This window comes from Macaca thibetana, chromosome 15 (assembly GCF_024542745.1).
Source record: "Macaca thibetana thibetana isolate TM-01 chromosome 15, ASM2454274v1, whole genome shotgun sequence".
Classification (NCBI taxonomy): domain Eukaryota; kingdom Metazoa; phylum Chordata; class Mammalia; order Primates; family Cercopithecidae; genus Macaca; species Macaca thibetana.
Genome location: NC_065592.1, coordinates 105,072,633 through 105,088,076, shown reverse-complemented (window position 1 = coordinate 105,088,076; position 15,444 = coordinate 105,072,633). Strand labels below are relative to the sequence as shown.

General features: G+C 59.7%; 2 protein-coding genes across 5 annotated transcripts in view; both read left to right on the top strand.

The window, feature by feature from the left end:
* Nucleotides 1–12,839, top strand: part of NINJ1 (ninjurin 1) — an 868,176-nt gene extending 855,337 nt beyond the window's left edge. For all 4 annotated transcript variants that reach the window (XM_050761592.1, XM_050761591.1, XM_050761590.1 and 1 more), the window contains exons 3-5: nucleotides 6,943–7,171; nucleotides 8,489–8,652; nucleotides 12,105–12,839. In XM_050761592.1, coding sequence (XP_050617549.1) covers nucleotides 6,943–7,171; nucleotides 8,489–8,643 — 384 coding nt within the window. In that variant the 3' untranslated portion in view covers nucleotides 8,644–8,652; nucleotides 12,105–12,839. The remainder of the gene's footprint in view (nucleotides 1–6,942; nucleotides 7,172–8,488; nucleotides 8,653–12,104) is intronic.
* Nucleotides 9,540–12,839, top strand: LOC126937337 (mucin-5B-like). The gene is made up of 5 exons (XM_050760716.1): nucleotides 9,540–9,617; nucleotides 10,474–10,558; nucleotides 11,168–11,307; nucleotides 11,389–12,052; nucleotides 12,083–12,839. The coding sequence occupies exons 1-5, from the start codon at nucleotides 9,540–9,542 to the stop codon at nucleotides 12,376–12,378; spliced, it is 1,263 nt and encodes a 420-aa protein (XP_050616673.1). The 3' UTR covers nucleotides 12,379–12,839.
* Nucleotides 12,840–15,444: the final 2,605 nt, after the last annotated feature.

The window sequence follows — 15,444 nt, the reverse complement described above, 5'->3', positions numbered from 1 at the left end:
GTCCCCACAGGCCCTCCAGAGCTTGCCCTGTCCGGCCTAGTAGGACTGTGGGCAGGGGCAGGCCCTGGCAATGGTCTTGCTTCCGAATTCTTCATCCCAGGACTCAGAACTTACTGAGCACCTTGTGTTTGTTGCAAGGTCCTGGCATGGCCCTCTGATGACTTGTTTACTTTGGACATTCTTTCCTTTTCCAACCCCCCAGGGATGGGGGCAGGGAACAGCAGCCTGTGGGTTTTTCCAGGCCTCTCCGTGGCGTGGACCAGACGGGGGCAAAGATGCTCTGCCCGCTTGCTGGTGGACAGTCCTAGGCCGTGCTGTGGGGACAGACCATGTTCAGGGAGGTGGGGCCCCATGAGCCCCGGGATAGGATGGCCCTGGGGCTGCATGGACACTTGTCGCTAGGTTAGAGATGAGGAAACTGAGGGCTGAGAGGAGCTGTCGCACTGTAGGACTTGACCGGTGTGCAGGACCCCAGGGACCTGCCCCTACCCCAATGTGTGAGCACTTTGGAGCAATAGGCAGGGGGCTCCTCTGGCTGTGTGTCCCTGGGAAGTTGCCGCACCTCGCTGGGCCTTTTAGACATGGTCTTATAAAGACAGAACACAGGCTCCCACCTGCCTTCAGGGAAGTGGGGAAAGCAAGTCAGGTAGTAAACAGGGCAGTGGCTTGGAAGCGCCTTGGAAAGGGAGGGATACTACTGCTCCCCCACCCTTGACCTTGCCTGGGCAGTGCCCTCCACTCAGAGCAGTCTCTGCTCACCTCTGCGGGTGGCAGGATGGGCTGTGCCTCCTGAGATGGGTGCATCTCAGGCCCAGAGGAGATTGGGTTGGATTTGTTCCCGGATCACTGTCTTGGCTCTGGGCACCAGAGGGAGGGAAACACAGCCCCGCCCCATCACGCCGCGGTTGGAAAGAACCCAACCCAGACAGGGCAGGAGAGGCCAAGGCAAAGCATGGGGTGCCCTAGGGGCTGGCGGCCCGTTGTGGGGGGCGGGGCATGGTGGTCAGGGAAGGCTTTCTGTGGAGGTGGGGACATTGGCGCTGAGCCCTGGAGGGTGGGGAAGATGGGTGGGCAGATCTGGCTCTCTGAGATGTGTGGAAGGGCATCTAGGCAGAGGGAACAGCAGGAGCAAAGGCTCGGAGGCTGGACCACAAAGCACATGAGGGCTGGGTAGGAGGTGGGGGGATGGGAAGCCAGGCCGATGAGAGGGGCCTTGCAGGCCTGATCACGGTCTGGTGTCCAGGGAGCTGTGGAAGGGCTATGAGCCAGTGTGAGGATGAGCACATTTCCCCTTGAAGGGTAAAAACTTCGAGGGCCACTCTACTCACCGAGCCTGGAGGCCCAGGACCACCCAACACACCTGTTCCTCTTCCCACCCTCAAGACCTTGCTTCTCCGTTTCTTGGGCACATCATGTCAGCACTCTGTGCCTCAGTTTCTCATCTGTGAAATGGGCGTGATTGCAGTACCTGCCGCAGAGGGTGGTGAGGACTCAGTGGCTGATGTACATGAAGTGCTTAGAGCCAGGCCAGCACTCAGCGCCCTCATCCTTACTTCTGCCTGCCATGGAGACCCTCTCCCGGTGGTGAGCCCTGGCAGTGGTTTGGAGAGGGCAGTGCTTTGCCCAGCGTGGGTCCCAAGGAGAGTCTCAGTTTCCTTTTCTGTAAAATGGGGCACAACTGCTCACCTCCCAGGGTGGCCGAGGCTCAGGGAGGAGCCGCACGTGGAACTCCGACCTGGGTGGGCTCTGTTGGGCCACGGCCGTGGGAAGCTCTCAGGTCTCCCCCGCCCCATGTGTCCTGTGCCCCTGTGGCCCTTCATGTGAGGGCCCCCATCAGTGTCCAGGGATTGAGTCAGCTCGCTGTGGCTGTCAGCAGAAGGAACAGTAAACAACAATTTCAATGTGAAAATGGCCTGAATCTGTTATCCCGAGGGCGTCTCAAGGCAGGGAGGTGGTGGGGATGGGGTTGGGACACGGCCATCTGGTGCCAGCCACACCTTCCTGACCCTCACGGCCCGCATGTTGAAGGTTCCTGGGGCCACATCTGGGCCGAGAGGCATGGTCTTCGGACGCAGGTAGCTGTGCCCGGTACACCTGCCGTCTGGGCCGTGCATGGCCTCAGCTGCCCAGGGGGAGGTTTGCTCTTTTTCGCATTTCTGCTTTCCTGGCAGATCCTGAGGCTGGCAGGGTCTGGGCCAAGTTCTGAAAGGCAACCCTATGGTCTCAGGGCCACTCCTGGTCAGTGCTGAGTCCACAGGAAGTGGGTCTGCTTGGCCCAGCTGCGGTGGGGACCCCGCCTCCCAGCACTTCCTGCTCTCTTGCTGGGGATTTCCTGCCAGGAACACAGACGTGGAGCTGGGAGACCCTCTCGGGGCCTGCTTCCTGGGCTGGCCAGTAGGAGATGGTGCAGGGCTCCAGTGCCAGTCCCCGCCTGTCTGTGTGGCATCTGGGGAATGGGCACAGCAGCTCATGCCCCTACTGGTGGGTCAGACAAGGGATGTCGGAGGCCCCAGGCAGGTCCTAGCATATGGTAGGGGAGAAGAGGGGTTGCCTGATTCTCAGGTCCCCCCACCGTCTGCCAATGCCTGCTGAGTCCAAGGTTAGGGCCAGTGAGCAGGACAGGCTGCGAGCAGCCAAGGTCTAGACTAGGACCCCCCAGGCACCCCGGGCAGGCACCTCATCCACTGGGTCCTGCTCAGCACAGGAGAGCCTGTGCCCCAGGCTGTCCTTTCTTTGCCGTGTGACTGTTATGTGAGCCTGTTCAGCTGCTTTTGAGTCAGTGGAGTTGGTTGGGGAGGCAGAGTCTTTCAAAACAGTGAGAGCCAGGCATCAAGGAAGAACAGCCCTGCCACCTACTGCCATGTGCTCCACCAGCTACGGGGCCTCTGAGGCCATCCCATTCAGTCGCCTCCACATCCTTGTCTACCCATTTTACAGATGAGGAAACTGAGGCATAGAGTGGTCAGTGTTGAGGCAGGACTGGGGAGGTAAAGGAGGTGCTGTGGCAGCTTCCAGCCCTGCTTCTCACAGGCCCTTGGAAGGGGTGGATGATATGCATCACCACATTTGTGGACCCACAGCCCCTGACCCTGTCTCTGCCCATCCAAGCCCTGGGTGAGCCGGAGCACCCATTATGCTACGGCCAGAGCCAGGCCCGTGGATGCAGCAAGCCTAGTTCATATCCCACTTCTGTGCCAACCCCTCCTGCCTGAGCGGAGGATGCTCACTGCAGTGGCCCTGGGACCCACCGTGCGGCCCAGCCCCAACACGTGCAGCCTGCAGTGGGGAGGCTGACTGTCCACAGAAGGTTGCACGAAGAGCCAGCCACGCCCCTGCCCAGAGCTGACCTCCTCACCAAGACTCCTTCCTAACTTTCAGAGGAGAAATATCTGGCCTGGCCCCAGGCCCCGGGTGCTGCTGAGGTTCTGGGAAAGTCCCGCTGGCCCTGGGAATATATTAACCAGGGTGTTTATTCCCTGCCCTGTCCAAGCTATGGGCACAGGTCTCGGCAGGGCTCAGCTCCTGGCAGCTCCTGCTGGCCGGTCAGGACCACAGGGCTCCCTCACGTGTGGTAGCTGGGTCCCCCGGCCACCCTAAGGCCCATCCCAACATAGAGGCAAGTGCCCAGGACTGGGGGAGAGTGGGGTCGTCCTCCCTGGGACCTCCCTGTGTGGGAGGTGTCCCTCACCGAGGTGAGGGACAGGGAAGCAGACCGGCCCTGCCGCCCTCCCCTCCACATGACGCTCCCAATGTGGCCTGCTGCCCGCGGTGGTTGCCAGCTACGCTGTATCCTGGGGCAGCCCTATGCTTTGGGACACACAGTCCTGGGAGGTGGCTCTGGGCAAACCTCCTCCGAGCTGCAGTCTGCTGGTCTGTAGAATGGAGAGGAACACAGCCTCTCCCTTGGTGAGTGGGAGCTTCCCAGGTGCAACCCTAGATACACTGAGTGGGAGACTGAGGCCAACGCAGGGGGAGCTTGTGTCAGGGCCATGGGCTGGGCTGTGGTGAGCCAGGGCTTGACCTGCATGCAGAAGCTTCCTTAGCTGCAGGTTGGACAGGAAGCAGATGGCCGGATGGGCTGGAAGTGCCCTTCACCAGCAGGGGTGTGTGGTCAGGGCATTTGCTGGCCACTTAGGGCTTGGAGGCCATCCCGGGGCATCTGCTCCACAGCCTCGTGGTACACATGGGAGACTGAGGCACAAAGTGGGGCTAGTTGTCCTGAAGTGACACAGCTGGAGCCTGAAGCAGGGAGCCCCTGAGAGCTCAGCCCCTAAGGGGACAATGGCGTCAGCTACCAGAGCTTCTGAGACCCGGTGCCTGGGTTCAAATCCTAACCAAGCCCTCACTTGCTGTGTGGCTTTGGGTAAGGAACCACCTTTGCTGGGCCTCAGTTTACCCACCTTAAGTGGGCATGAGGACAGCAGGGGCACAGGCTCCCCGTGGCTGGGGGTGCTGAGAGCTGAGGCTTCGGGAGCTGGGGGCTCTGTGCGGACGGCCCTTTTTAATGGCTCTGAGTGTTCCTCGTGACAGCATGGCTATGAAATATTTAAACGGCTCTGCAGAGCTCAGAAAAAAGGGAATTCTTCCTCCTGCCCAGAGGCCAACACAGTTAGCCTGGGCATGTGTGTCTGTTTATGTATGTGTGTGTGTAGTTTGTGTATATATGTGCATGTGTATTTGTGTGTGCTGTATTGTGTGCACCTGTGTGTCTCACGTGTCTATGTGTGTCTTTCTGGGGGATGTGTGTTTCTGTGCCTGTGTGACTAGGAACATGCACATATTTGTGTAGATGCCCTTGGAAGGTGGAAATCCTCACAAGGTCTATACTTGGCCGCCTTCTCCCAGCACAAGTCCTGGGATGGAGACCCGAATGAGCATTAGGGTGGCCTTGAAAGAAGGCACTTTGGCACTTGAGGTTTGTGAAACAGGAGCACATGCCCACTGTGGCCAGCAGCCCCCTCGACACTGCACCTCACAGAGCACACGTGTGATGGGGTGTGACCCTCTGGACGGCTTCGCAAGAGCAGAGCTGGAGACCAACTCAGTGCCAGGCACAGGCCTTTACGTCTGGGCCGTCCTCACCCAGACCCTGGGCAGCCTGGAAGGAAGCCCCTAAGTGGATAATGGTGGGACAGGGACACACAGTCCTGGGAGGTGGCTCTGGGCAAACCTCCTCCGAGCTGCAATCTGCTGGTCTGTAGAATGGGAGAGGAGTGCAGCCTCCCAGTCGGCGTGTGCCCTGCCTGTGCTGGGGCCTGGGGAAATCCCAGGGAGTGCAGCGTCAGGCCCAGGGTGGGAGAGGCGAAGTACAGACCCCATAGTGGCTTCGGGATATGCATGGAGTGACCCGAGAGCACACCAGGGCCCCAGGGACAGGGCTGCTGGCCGGCCCAGGTAAAGGCGGCTGTCCGTGTGCACACCCGTGTCCACGTAAACTTGCTACTTAGAGAGCGGCTGATGCTGAAGGCAGGTTGTTGGAATGCCCAGGCCCAGGTGTAAGCAGCAGAGCCCGCCGGTGTCCCCTGACGCCCACTGTCTCTTCCTCCTGGGCACATAATTTTAGATGAAACTGAAAACGCACAGCACGAAAGCAAGGCCCCTGGCCTCTGCTGGCTCTGTGTTGGCTGCCTCATGTATTTTTCATTGTGCATGCTTCCAGCCTGCAGAAAGTCAAGGCCTGGATGGATGCCCGTGTCCGCCCCTCCCTGTGGCCCTGCGGCACCCCGGCCTCCCGGCCTGCATCTTTCATGAGTCTGGAAACAGTATCTCCCAGAGCAGGCCCCAGGAGGTCGGCTGCCAGCAGTGGGTTCTCACAGCTGCCTCCAAGCAGGTGACCAGTCCTGGGAGGCTGTGGTCCAGGGCCTGGCAGCTCAGGGGCGCCTGCGGACAAAGGGCTGGGCCAAGGGGCTGGCAGGTTTGTCCTGAGTGACTGAAGAGGGCCCCACCAGGGCAGCTTGAGAGGGGCAGACTCTTGCTCCAGAGAAAGAGGAAGTTGGATACTTCGGCCTGCCTTGGAACGAAGGGCCAGCGCTAGATAGGACCTTCCTGTGGCAGGAGAGAGGGCCATGTCCTGCCAGGGGAAGTCCTGGGAGGCTTCCTGGAAGCAGTGGCCTCTGTGTGGGGCCTTGGAGCTTGAGAGTATCTGGCAACAGGGAAAGTCACTGGGGGCTCCAAGAGAACTGTACGGGGCCCCTCCCAGATCGGCCCCTAAGGCAGAGAGGATTCCATCAGAACTCGCATTTCCATTTGATTACTCTGAGAAGTAATGTGGAAGCTAAGCTCCACTGTATGTCCTATGCCAAGGCATCTGTTGAGCCTCTGCTGTGTGGGGGCCCGGCTCTGGGTGGCCCACCTCAGTGAGGGCTTGCTGCTAATGGCCAGATAGTTCTGCAAGGCCTGTGCTGAGGCCTGGAGGCTGAGTGGCCTGTCGGGCCCCAAGTCTGGGAGGTTGGGAGGTGGCAGGGGCGATCTCAGCCCTTAGGTCCGGCCCAGGAAGACTCGTTTCTTGCCTGGGCCAGTGTGCACAGATCTGTCCACCCACACGTCACTTCCTTTCCTGGCATCAGGAGCTCAGACTCTGAGGTGGGGGGAGAGGAGGCCAAGGGCACAGACGGGTAGGGGCAGGCAGGGAGAAGCAGCCGCGCCTATGGCAGGAGGGCAAGGATCGGGCAGCGCTTTCCAGTGGAAAACCAGAGTGCATGTACTAGGGTTGCTATGTCATTTCCGTTCTCTCCAGGACTGTATTCCTAGGGGAGGTTTTATAAAGACCGAGCACATTCTCGCAGCCTCTCCTTAGGGTAATAAGCACTTCTGACTGAGCACTTACCGGGGTGGGGGCAAGGGTAGCCCTCACCTGCAGGGCCCAGCGACCCCCAGAGCCCAACTCAGGCGCAGCCCTTGCCCCTCCCCCACCCTCCTTGCTGACCATCCCCCTCCCCGCAGCCGGCCCGCTGGGGCTGGAGGCACGGGCCCATCAATGTGAACCATTATGCCAACAAGAAGAGCGCAGCCGAGAGCATGCTGGACATCGCGCTGCTGATGGCCAACGCGTCCCAGCTGAAGGCCGTCGTGGAACAGGGCCCCAGCTTCGCCTTCTACGTGCCCCTGGTGGTCCTCATCTCCATCTCCCTCGCGCTGCAGATTGGCGTGGGGGTGCTGCTCATCTTCCTCGGTAGGTCCCCGGGTGGGGCAGCCGGGCCACCTGCTCGCCTTGCTGGCATCTGCTCGCACCCCCGGGACAGGTGCCCACCACCTTGCACACTTGGCTCTCAAGGAGCTGCCGAGTCCCTGGCCCTCATCACCCAGACATGCAGTCCAGGAAGTGGTACCCCACCCCCCACGCCCTCCACTTTGGTTTTTGTTTCGTTTTGTTTTGTGTTTTGAAACAGTCACCCAGGCTGGAATGCAGCAGCACAGTCTTGGCTCACTGCAAACTCCATCTCCTGGGCTCAAGTGATCCTCCCACCTCAGCCCCCAAAGTAACTGGGATTACAGGCGCTCACCACCATGCCCGGCTAATTTTTGTATTTTTTGTAGAGATGAGGTTACGCCATGTTGCCTGGTCGAATTTTTGAGCTCAAGTGATCCAACAGCCTCAGTCTCCCAAAATACTGGGATTACAGGCGTGAGTCACCTCGCTCGGCCTTGCTTTGTTTTTGAAACCGGGTCTTTCTCTGTCTTGATCATGGCTCACTGCAGTCTCAACCTCCCAGGCTCAAGTGAGCCTTCTGCCTCAGCCTCCCAGGTAGCCTGGACCACAGCTATGTGCCACCATGCCGGCTAAATTTTTTTGTTTTTGTTAGACACGGGGTCTTGCTATGCTGCCCAGGCTGGTTTCAAACTCCTGGGCTCATGTGATCCTTCTGTCTCAGCCTCCCAAAGTGCTGGGATTACAGGTATGAACCACCGTGCCTGGCCCCACCCTGCATTTTGAAAGAGCACAGAGTGGGGTCAGGGCCTGGCCTGTGGGCATTAGGGCAGGTGTTTCACTGGGTTCTTGTTGACTCATGCCATGAGATAGCCTCAGCCATGCCAGTCCTCACCTCCTGGGCCCAGGGTCCTCCTCGTGACTTCATGACCTTGGGCAAGTGGCTGAACCTCCCAGGCCTCACCTATAAAACAGGCATCATAATAGAACTACAGTTTGTGGCAGGAATCACTAGATTAAGGCCCGCAAAGGGCTCAGTGCATTTGCCCAAACCTGGCCTTTGGTTGACATCCATAGCTTCAATTCCTATAAGGAAAGTGCGGGGGCTACAGAAGGTGGGGTCGTAGACTGAGGGGCTGCCCAAGCCAGGGGTGCTATTGTCAGTGTTTCAGCAAAACGTGTATTTTTCTCTGGGCAACAAAACTCATCGTAAATGCGATTGAGGGCCCTGTAATGTCCCAGGACAGCTTGACCACTGGGGTGGGTCCCCTTCCACTGTCCCAGGCTGGGGTGCTGCATCTGGGCTGCCCTTGGCACCATCCACTCCTCTCTCGCCCACAGTCAAGTACGACCTTAACAACCCGGCCAAGCACGCCAAGCTGGACTTCCTCAACAACCTGGCCACGGGCCTGGTGTTCATCATCGTGGTAGTCAACATCTTCATCACGGCCTTCGGGGTCCAGAAGCCCTTGATGGACATGGCGCCCCAGCAATAGGGCACCCAGGTGAGCCGGGAGATGGGGTGCGAGGCCTGCAGTCCTGGGGTTGCTCACTGTCGGAGGCTCTCGCAGTGTGGCGAGTCCCTGGCTGGCCAGCCTTGGACACCTTCCTACACTATGGGCATCCTTGTCCACACCTACAAGGCCAATGCCTGGCCACTGTCTTGAGGCCAGCCTTGCCACTGGTGCTGGCCACCTGAGGTCCTGTGGTCACAATGTTTAGATGTAATGTGTATAAGAGCCACCATTTGAACATCCTGGAGAACTCACTTAAACATAAGTTTTCTATGTATTCAGAACATCTGTCTGAAAAAAAAAAAAGATTTCTGGGTCAGGTGCTGTGGCTTACACCTATAATCCCAGCACTTTGGGAGGCTGAGGCAGGCAGATCACTTGAGGTCAGGAGTTCGAGACCAGCCTTGCCAACAGGGTGAAACCCCGTCTCTACTAAAAATACAAAAAGTAGCCGGGTGTGGTGGCACATCCCTGTAGTCCCAGCTACTCAGGAGGCTGAGGCAGGGGAATCGCTTGAACCCAGAAGGCAGAGGTTGCAGTGAGCTAAGATTGTACTCCTGCACTCCAGCCTGAGCGACAGTGAGATTCTTTCCAAAAAACACCCAAAACCCAGAGATTTCTGGCTTCTCTTGATAAGTCAGGGGCTCTGCACCCCTTATCAGCTCCACTTAGCAAGTGAAGCTTCCTCCCAGCCCTCATCTGAGAAAAAGGGGCCCTGGTATGACCGCCTGCCTGACCCCACTGTGCCAGTCTAACCAGGACGGTGGGATTCAGGATCTTGTCACATGAGCCCCTGTGACTCTTCAAGTCTGCCCCGTGCCGGACCTCACAGAGTCTGTTAGCTGCCTGCCCTAGGCTGGAGCCTGGTTGTGTGCGGGATGCAGACGGAGGCTGTCCCCACAGGACGAGGCTGTCCCCACAGGACGAGGCTGTCCCCACAGGACGAGGCACCCAGTGTAGGAAGACTTCCCACACCACACACACCCTCTCCCTGTGTCCTTGCTCAGAGGGGGTGAGCGTCTGCCCAGTGACACAGCCTAGGAGCAGGATCCACAGGAAGGCCTAGGATGCAGCCATGGTCAGGGCCACATGGTGCACACACTACAGTCCATGCAGCCAGGCCAGGGCCACACACCACAGTCCCTGCAACCTCGGGCCTAGGGGTCACCCCTCCGGTTTGTAGCAGAGGTGGAGGTGAGTTGCCAAGGGAGGGGTGGGCACTCCTGGCAGGTGGCCATCTCTCCACCAGTGGTGGCCCACGGCAGAGTAGACAGGAGCAGTGTGCTTGGGACAGAGCACCTGTGTGTCAAGGATATATAAAAATTTCCCCAGGCCGGGCGCGGTGGCTCACACCTGGAATCCCAGCACTTTGGGAGACTGAGGCGAGCAGATCACTTGAGGTCAGGAGCTTGAGACCAGCCTGACCAACATGGAGAAAACCCATCTCTACTAAAAATACAAAATTAGCCGGGTGTGATGGTGCCTGCCTATAATCCCAGCTACTCTGGAGGATGAGGCAGGAGAATCGCTCGACCCTGGGAGGTGGAGGTTGCGGTGAGCCAAGATTGCGCCATTGCACTCCAGCCCAGGCGACAATGCAAAACTCTGTCTCGGGGAAAAAAAAAAAAAAAAAAAAAAAAATTCCCCAAGAGGGCGTAGTGGAGGAAGAGGTGGGGTGCTGGGGCCAGCAGCTGGGTTGGGAACGCCCCGCATCCACCCGGCCTCGCCCCTCCCCACACAGGGGCCAGCTAGGAGTGGCTGCAGCTCGTGGTGACCGATGCTCCTCTACCACACCCATGGCCATTCCCCCAGTGGGGTCACACCAGCCCCAGTGTCCCGGCCGTGGAGCCTGAAGTCACCTTTCTGAAAGGGCCTGGATCTGAGCGGCCCCAGTGGGGTCCGAGTCACTGTTCAGATGCTGCCTCCAGTTTGTATTTGTCCCCTTCCAGAACACCTAGATGTCAGCTGTTCCCTGGCTTGGGGCATGTGGCCAGGCCATTTATTAACCACCTGCTGTGTGTGCTGAATGCACTCCCTAACTCTCCCAAACATCAGTTATCTGCCTGCCGGGAAGAGGGTGCTGGGCCTGTGGGCCAGGTGGGGACCCAGCAGTGGACCTTAGGGCTGTCCTCAGAGGCTCGGAGGCCAAAGCTGCTGTGTGTCCTGTCTGGAGCAGCCAGAGAGGTCTCAGGCTTCGTGGGTGGCTATGGTCATAGCTGCCCAGCCCCAGCCCCCCATGGTGGGCCAGGCCTTTAAGTCCTGGCAGTAACCCGGCCATGCTATATTCATTCCATTTTCAGAGGGGAAACTGAGGCATGGAGTACTTTGACACCTCTCATGTCAGAATCAGTCTCTTCTCCTTCCTGAGTTCGGGTGTCCAAATGGCGCCGACACTTGGGGCTGGTCACAGCCTGGCTCAGAGCTTCTCTTCTCCCTCCTTCCAGGCCCAGACCCTCTCTTCTCCCTCCTTCCCAGGCTCAGACCCTCTCCTCTCCCTCCTTCCCAGGCTCCTCTCCCTCCTTCCAGGCCCAGACCCTCTCCTCTGTCTCCTTCCAGGCCCAGACCCTCTCCTCTGTCTCCTTCCAGGCCCAGACCCTCTCCTCTGTCTCCTTCCAGGCCCAGACCCTCTCCTCTCTCTCCATCCAGGCCCAGACCCTCTCTTCTCCCTCTTTCCCAGGCTCCTCTCCCTCCTTCCAGGCCCAGACCCTCTTCTCTCCCTCCTTCCAGGCCCAGACCCTCTCCTCTGTCTCCTTCCAGGCCCAGACCCTCTCCTCTGTCTCCTTCCAGGCCCAGACCCTCTCCTCTCTCTCCATCCAGGCCCAGACCCTCTCTTCTCCCTCCTTCCCAGGCTCCTCTCCCTCCTTCCAGGCCCAGACCCTCTTCTCTCCCTCCTTCCAGGCCCAGACCCTCTCCTCTGTCTCCTTCCAGGCCCAGACCCTCTCCTCTGTCTCCTTCCAGGCCCAGACCCTCTCCTCTCCCTCCTTCCCAGGCTCCTCTCCCTCCTTCCAGGCCCAGACCCTCTCCTCTGTCTCCTTCCAGGGCCAGACACTCTCCTCTCCCTCCTTCCCAGGCTCCTCTCCCTCCTTCCAGGCCCAGACCCTCTCCTCTCTCTCCATCCAGGCCCAGACCCTCTCTTCTCCCTCCTTCCCAGGCTCCTCTCCCTCCTTCCAGGCCCAGACCCTCTCCTCTGTCTCCTTCCAGGGCCAGACACTCTCCTCTCCCTCCTGCCAGGCTCAGACCCTCTCCTCTCCCTCCTTCCCAGGGTCAGACCCTCTTACCTCCCTCCTTCCAGGCTCGGAGCCTCTCCTCTGTCTCCTTCCAGGCTCGGACCCTCTCCTCTGTCTCCTTCCAGGCTCGGACCCTCTCCTCTGTCTCCTTCCAGGCTCGGAGCCTCTCCTCTCTCTCCTTCCAGGCTCAGAGCCTCTCCTCTCTCTCCTTTTCAGGACCCTGGATGCTGCCTGCCCTGCAGCTCAGCCGCCCGACCCCAGGAGCCGCCGTACCTGTGAGGTGTCCACCTCCCTGCACGTGGCACTCCCCAGACTGCCAGAGCCCAGGCCGGCCTCATCTGCACCATGTCCCCGGACCAGCCCTTGCTCTGACTGCGACCAAGCGCCATGCAGGAGGCCACTCTTGTCTCTCGGCGGCTGTTCCCAGGAGGCAGCTCCCTCCTGGCACATGGGGCTGGCCACAATAGCCCAGAGGGTCAGAACTGGATAGCCACAGAGACCTGTGCCCAGAGAAGGGTCTCGACCCACCCAAGGACACACAGCAGGTCCGTGGATGGGCTGGAAGAGGGACCAGGGCCAGCCTCTGTCTTAGGACATTCCAGAAGGACGAGGAGGTGTCTCTCCGTCTCGCGAAGCACCAGCGTCCCCACCTCGCGTGGGCCCTGTCCGGGTTGCCATGGTGACCCCAGCCTCTATCCACTTCCTAACCCAGGGACCCTGCACAGCCAGAACTGCCTTTGGCCCTACTAATGGTCACTGGCTCTGGTCTCAAGTGCCTGGGCTTGGTGGCCATCAAGAGGGAGCCAGCCAAGCCTGTGGAGGGCCATAGACCCTGTATATACCCTGCACCAGCAGTGACCAGGCAGAGCCCAGCCCCCTCCACGGGGGTCCCAGCGCCCACTTTTCTAATCATGAATGACCAATAAAGCCCATGCTCTTTGTCAGGCTCCATGTGCCATCTCCCTGTTCCCAGGGCTGGACCGGCCTTGACCTCCCTGTCCCCTCTCCAGCTATGCTGCACGGGCGTCAGGAGCACACGGTTCTGGCCAGGGCCGCCTTCTCCAGAATCTTGGCTTGGGGAGCTCTTTGGCTCCTGACATCTCCCGGGGTGAGGTTTGGAGGCACAGAGGTGGAAGTCTGAGGTCACTGGCATCAGCAGCCCCTGGTGACTTCTGACCCAGGCAGGGTCAGGTGTGGAGCAGCGGCGTGTTGCCCCTCACACGTTTCCAGCACTGTTTCCTGGCCGCCTGCTGACAGGCCTTGAGGTTCTGCCCCTGCGTCTCTCTGCCCAGTTTGAAGTTGCTGCTTCCCCACAGTGGTGTCCAGTGATGCCTGTGGTCAGCGGGGACGTTCTCTGGGCAGAGGGGAGCTGGGAGCCATGCCGGGACCAGGCCCTGCATTCTCAGGGCCCACCTGCCCCACAGGACCCCTCACCCAGTGGAAATCTGGCTCCCGGGCCACCAGTGTCTGGCGCTTCACTCTCTTCTCCTTGGTCCCGTGTCCTTCCCCAACCCCCCACTACCCATTCTGTTCTCCCCACTGGCCCTCCCAGCCCCAGCCCCTCATCTCCCGGGACGCGGAGCATCTGGTGGCCTGAGGTGGGAGTAGGGCCAGCCTGCCCCATTCTCCATCCCACACTGCCTCTGTGTCCCCGCTGTGGTACCTGAGCATCTCCTGCCAGCCTCTGCCCTTTCCTCCTCCAAGCAGCCTTCCAGGGGCACAGGGGAGGGGCGAGGCCTCCAGCACTGCCAAGGCCCCCACTTCCTTCCTCATCGCTTTTCTTCTGTCCCCATCTGGGCTGGGCCCCATGACTTGGGGTGACTCCAGCTCCCGGTTCCTCGGATGGATGAGCGGCCCCCACCCTGCAGTCCTGTGTCTGGGCTGACATCGGGTCTGCACAGCCCCATTGCTGAGGTGACGGAAAGCAGAAGCACTCCTGAGTGAAGGGGTCTAACCTGGGCTCTGCTTGAAAGCACTCCCGGGGAAAACAGCAGCAACTACTGAGTAGGTGGACTGTGGATGCCGAGAAGCTGAGCTTGTGGCACTGCTTTCTCCGCTTTTGTGTTTGTCCCATAGAGGGTGTGAAAAGCAGTTGATACGGGAATGGGCTCTGAGACGTGCTGAGTGGAAAAGGAAGCTGTGAAGGTATATGGTGGGTGCGAAATGTGTCCTGAGAGGAGGCGATGTGGCGTTGGCCACAGGTTGCGTGGCCAGGGCTGACTGAGATGCATGCCGCCTAGCACTCAGTCCCTGCTTTGGCCGTGGCCTGTGGTGTGGGCTGGCTGGCGGTCCGGCAGGAGAGAAGGCCCCCTGTGTGCCTGGCCTCACACACAAGCAGCCGGATGTTGGCCAACACATGTCTTAGCTCCTCCTTTGGCCAGGAAAGGAAGTTCACCAGGACCAAGGGGGAGGGACGAACCCAGATGGCTGTGCTGGGCCCTGGGCCATCCCCAGTTGGATATGTGCACCCTGACCCCCTGCAGTCCCCATGCCAAGGTGGCCTCACCTACTCAGACACCCATGCTGGCTGCCCCCAACCTCCCCGCCCACCAACTCCCAGGCTCATTCACCAACCACTCCACCAGCTCTGACCCTGATTTCTGGGGTTCCCATCTCAGTCCTCAGCCTGCGCTGCTGCCCCCTGAAGAGCATCCTTCCAGGCCCCCATCGGCTGGCCGGGGCTTAGCTCTAAGGTTGCTCCGGAGGCCTTCCTGACCAGTCTGATGCCGCCCCTCCCTGATCACTGTCTTGGCCCCATTGCAGTTTATGCTTTGGTGCCTTGGGCTAGAGTCACTGTCCATGTTGCCAGAGACAGTGCAGCCAGGTGGACTCTCCCCCTGGAGCTGGTGTCTGAGTCCAGCCCAAGTCCAGGGCGGGCACTCCAAGAATGAGTGTTCTACCTGCTGGGTCTCCTAAGGGCCAAGGGGCTCTGCAGGAGCCGGGGGCAGGGCTTGGCACCCGCATCCCTGTCTGTGCTTCTCCTACTTAAGGATCCTTGGTCTGACCTGGCTCTCCTACCAGATGCCACCACCTACCTGCAGCTTGTGTCCTCAGCACTGTCCAGCATATAGGAGGTGCTCAGTAAATGTCTGGGGCAGAACCCACTCACCTGCCTGTCTGTGCTAGGCCCTGTGCACCTGTCACAGCAGCCAAGGGACAGACAAAAAATAGGCCCAGGAGCTGCTGAGAGTCAAGCTAGCTTCTGGGAGGGTTTGATAGCCCCTATGGGATCCTAGGACCTGATGTATCCACTCCAGCCTGTCCTGCCTGTGGATTCAGCTCTGCTCTCATGGGGGACCTGGAAAGTCAACAAGATGTACCCACCAAGTTGGGTGGTGGGGGGGACAAGGAGGGACACACAGGGAGCTCAGGAGGGATGGGCAGGGAGGTCAGTAGGTGACCTGGGATGATGGCGAGGGGCCATGTGGAAGTCTGGGAAGAAGGTTTGAGGACAAGGAAGCCTGTGCACAAGTGCTGTGAGCTGGGCTGTTGCTGGGGAAGCAGTGACGTGTGGGAGCAGGTAGGGGCAGTCACATACAGCTGGAGATGACCAACG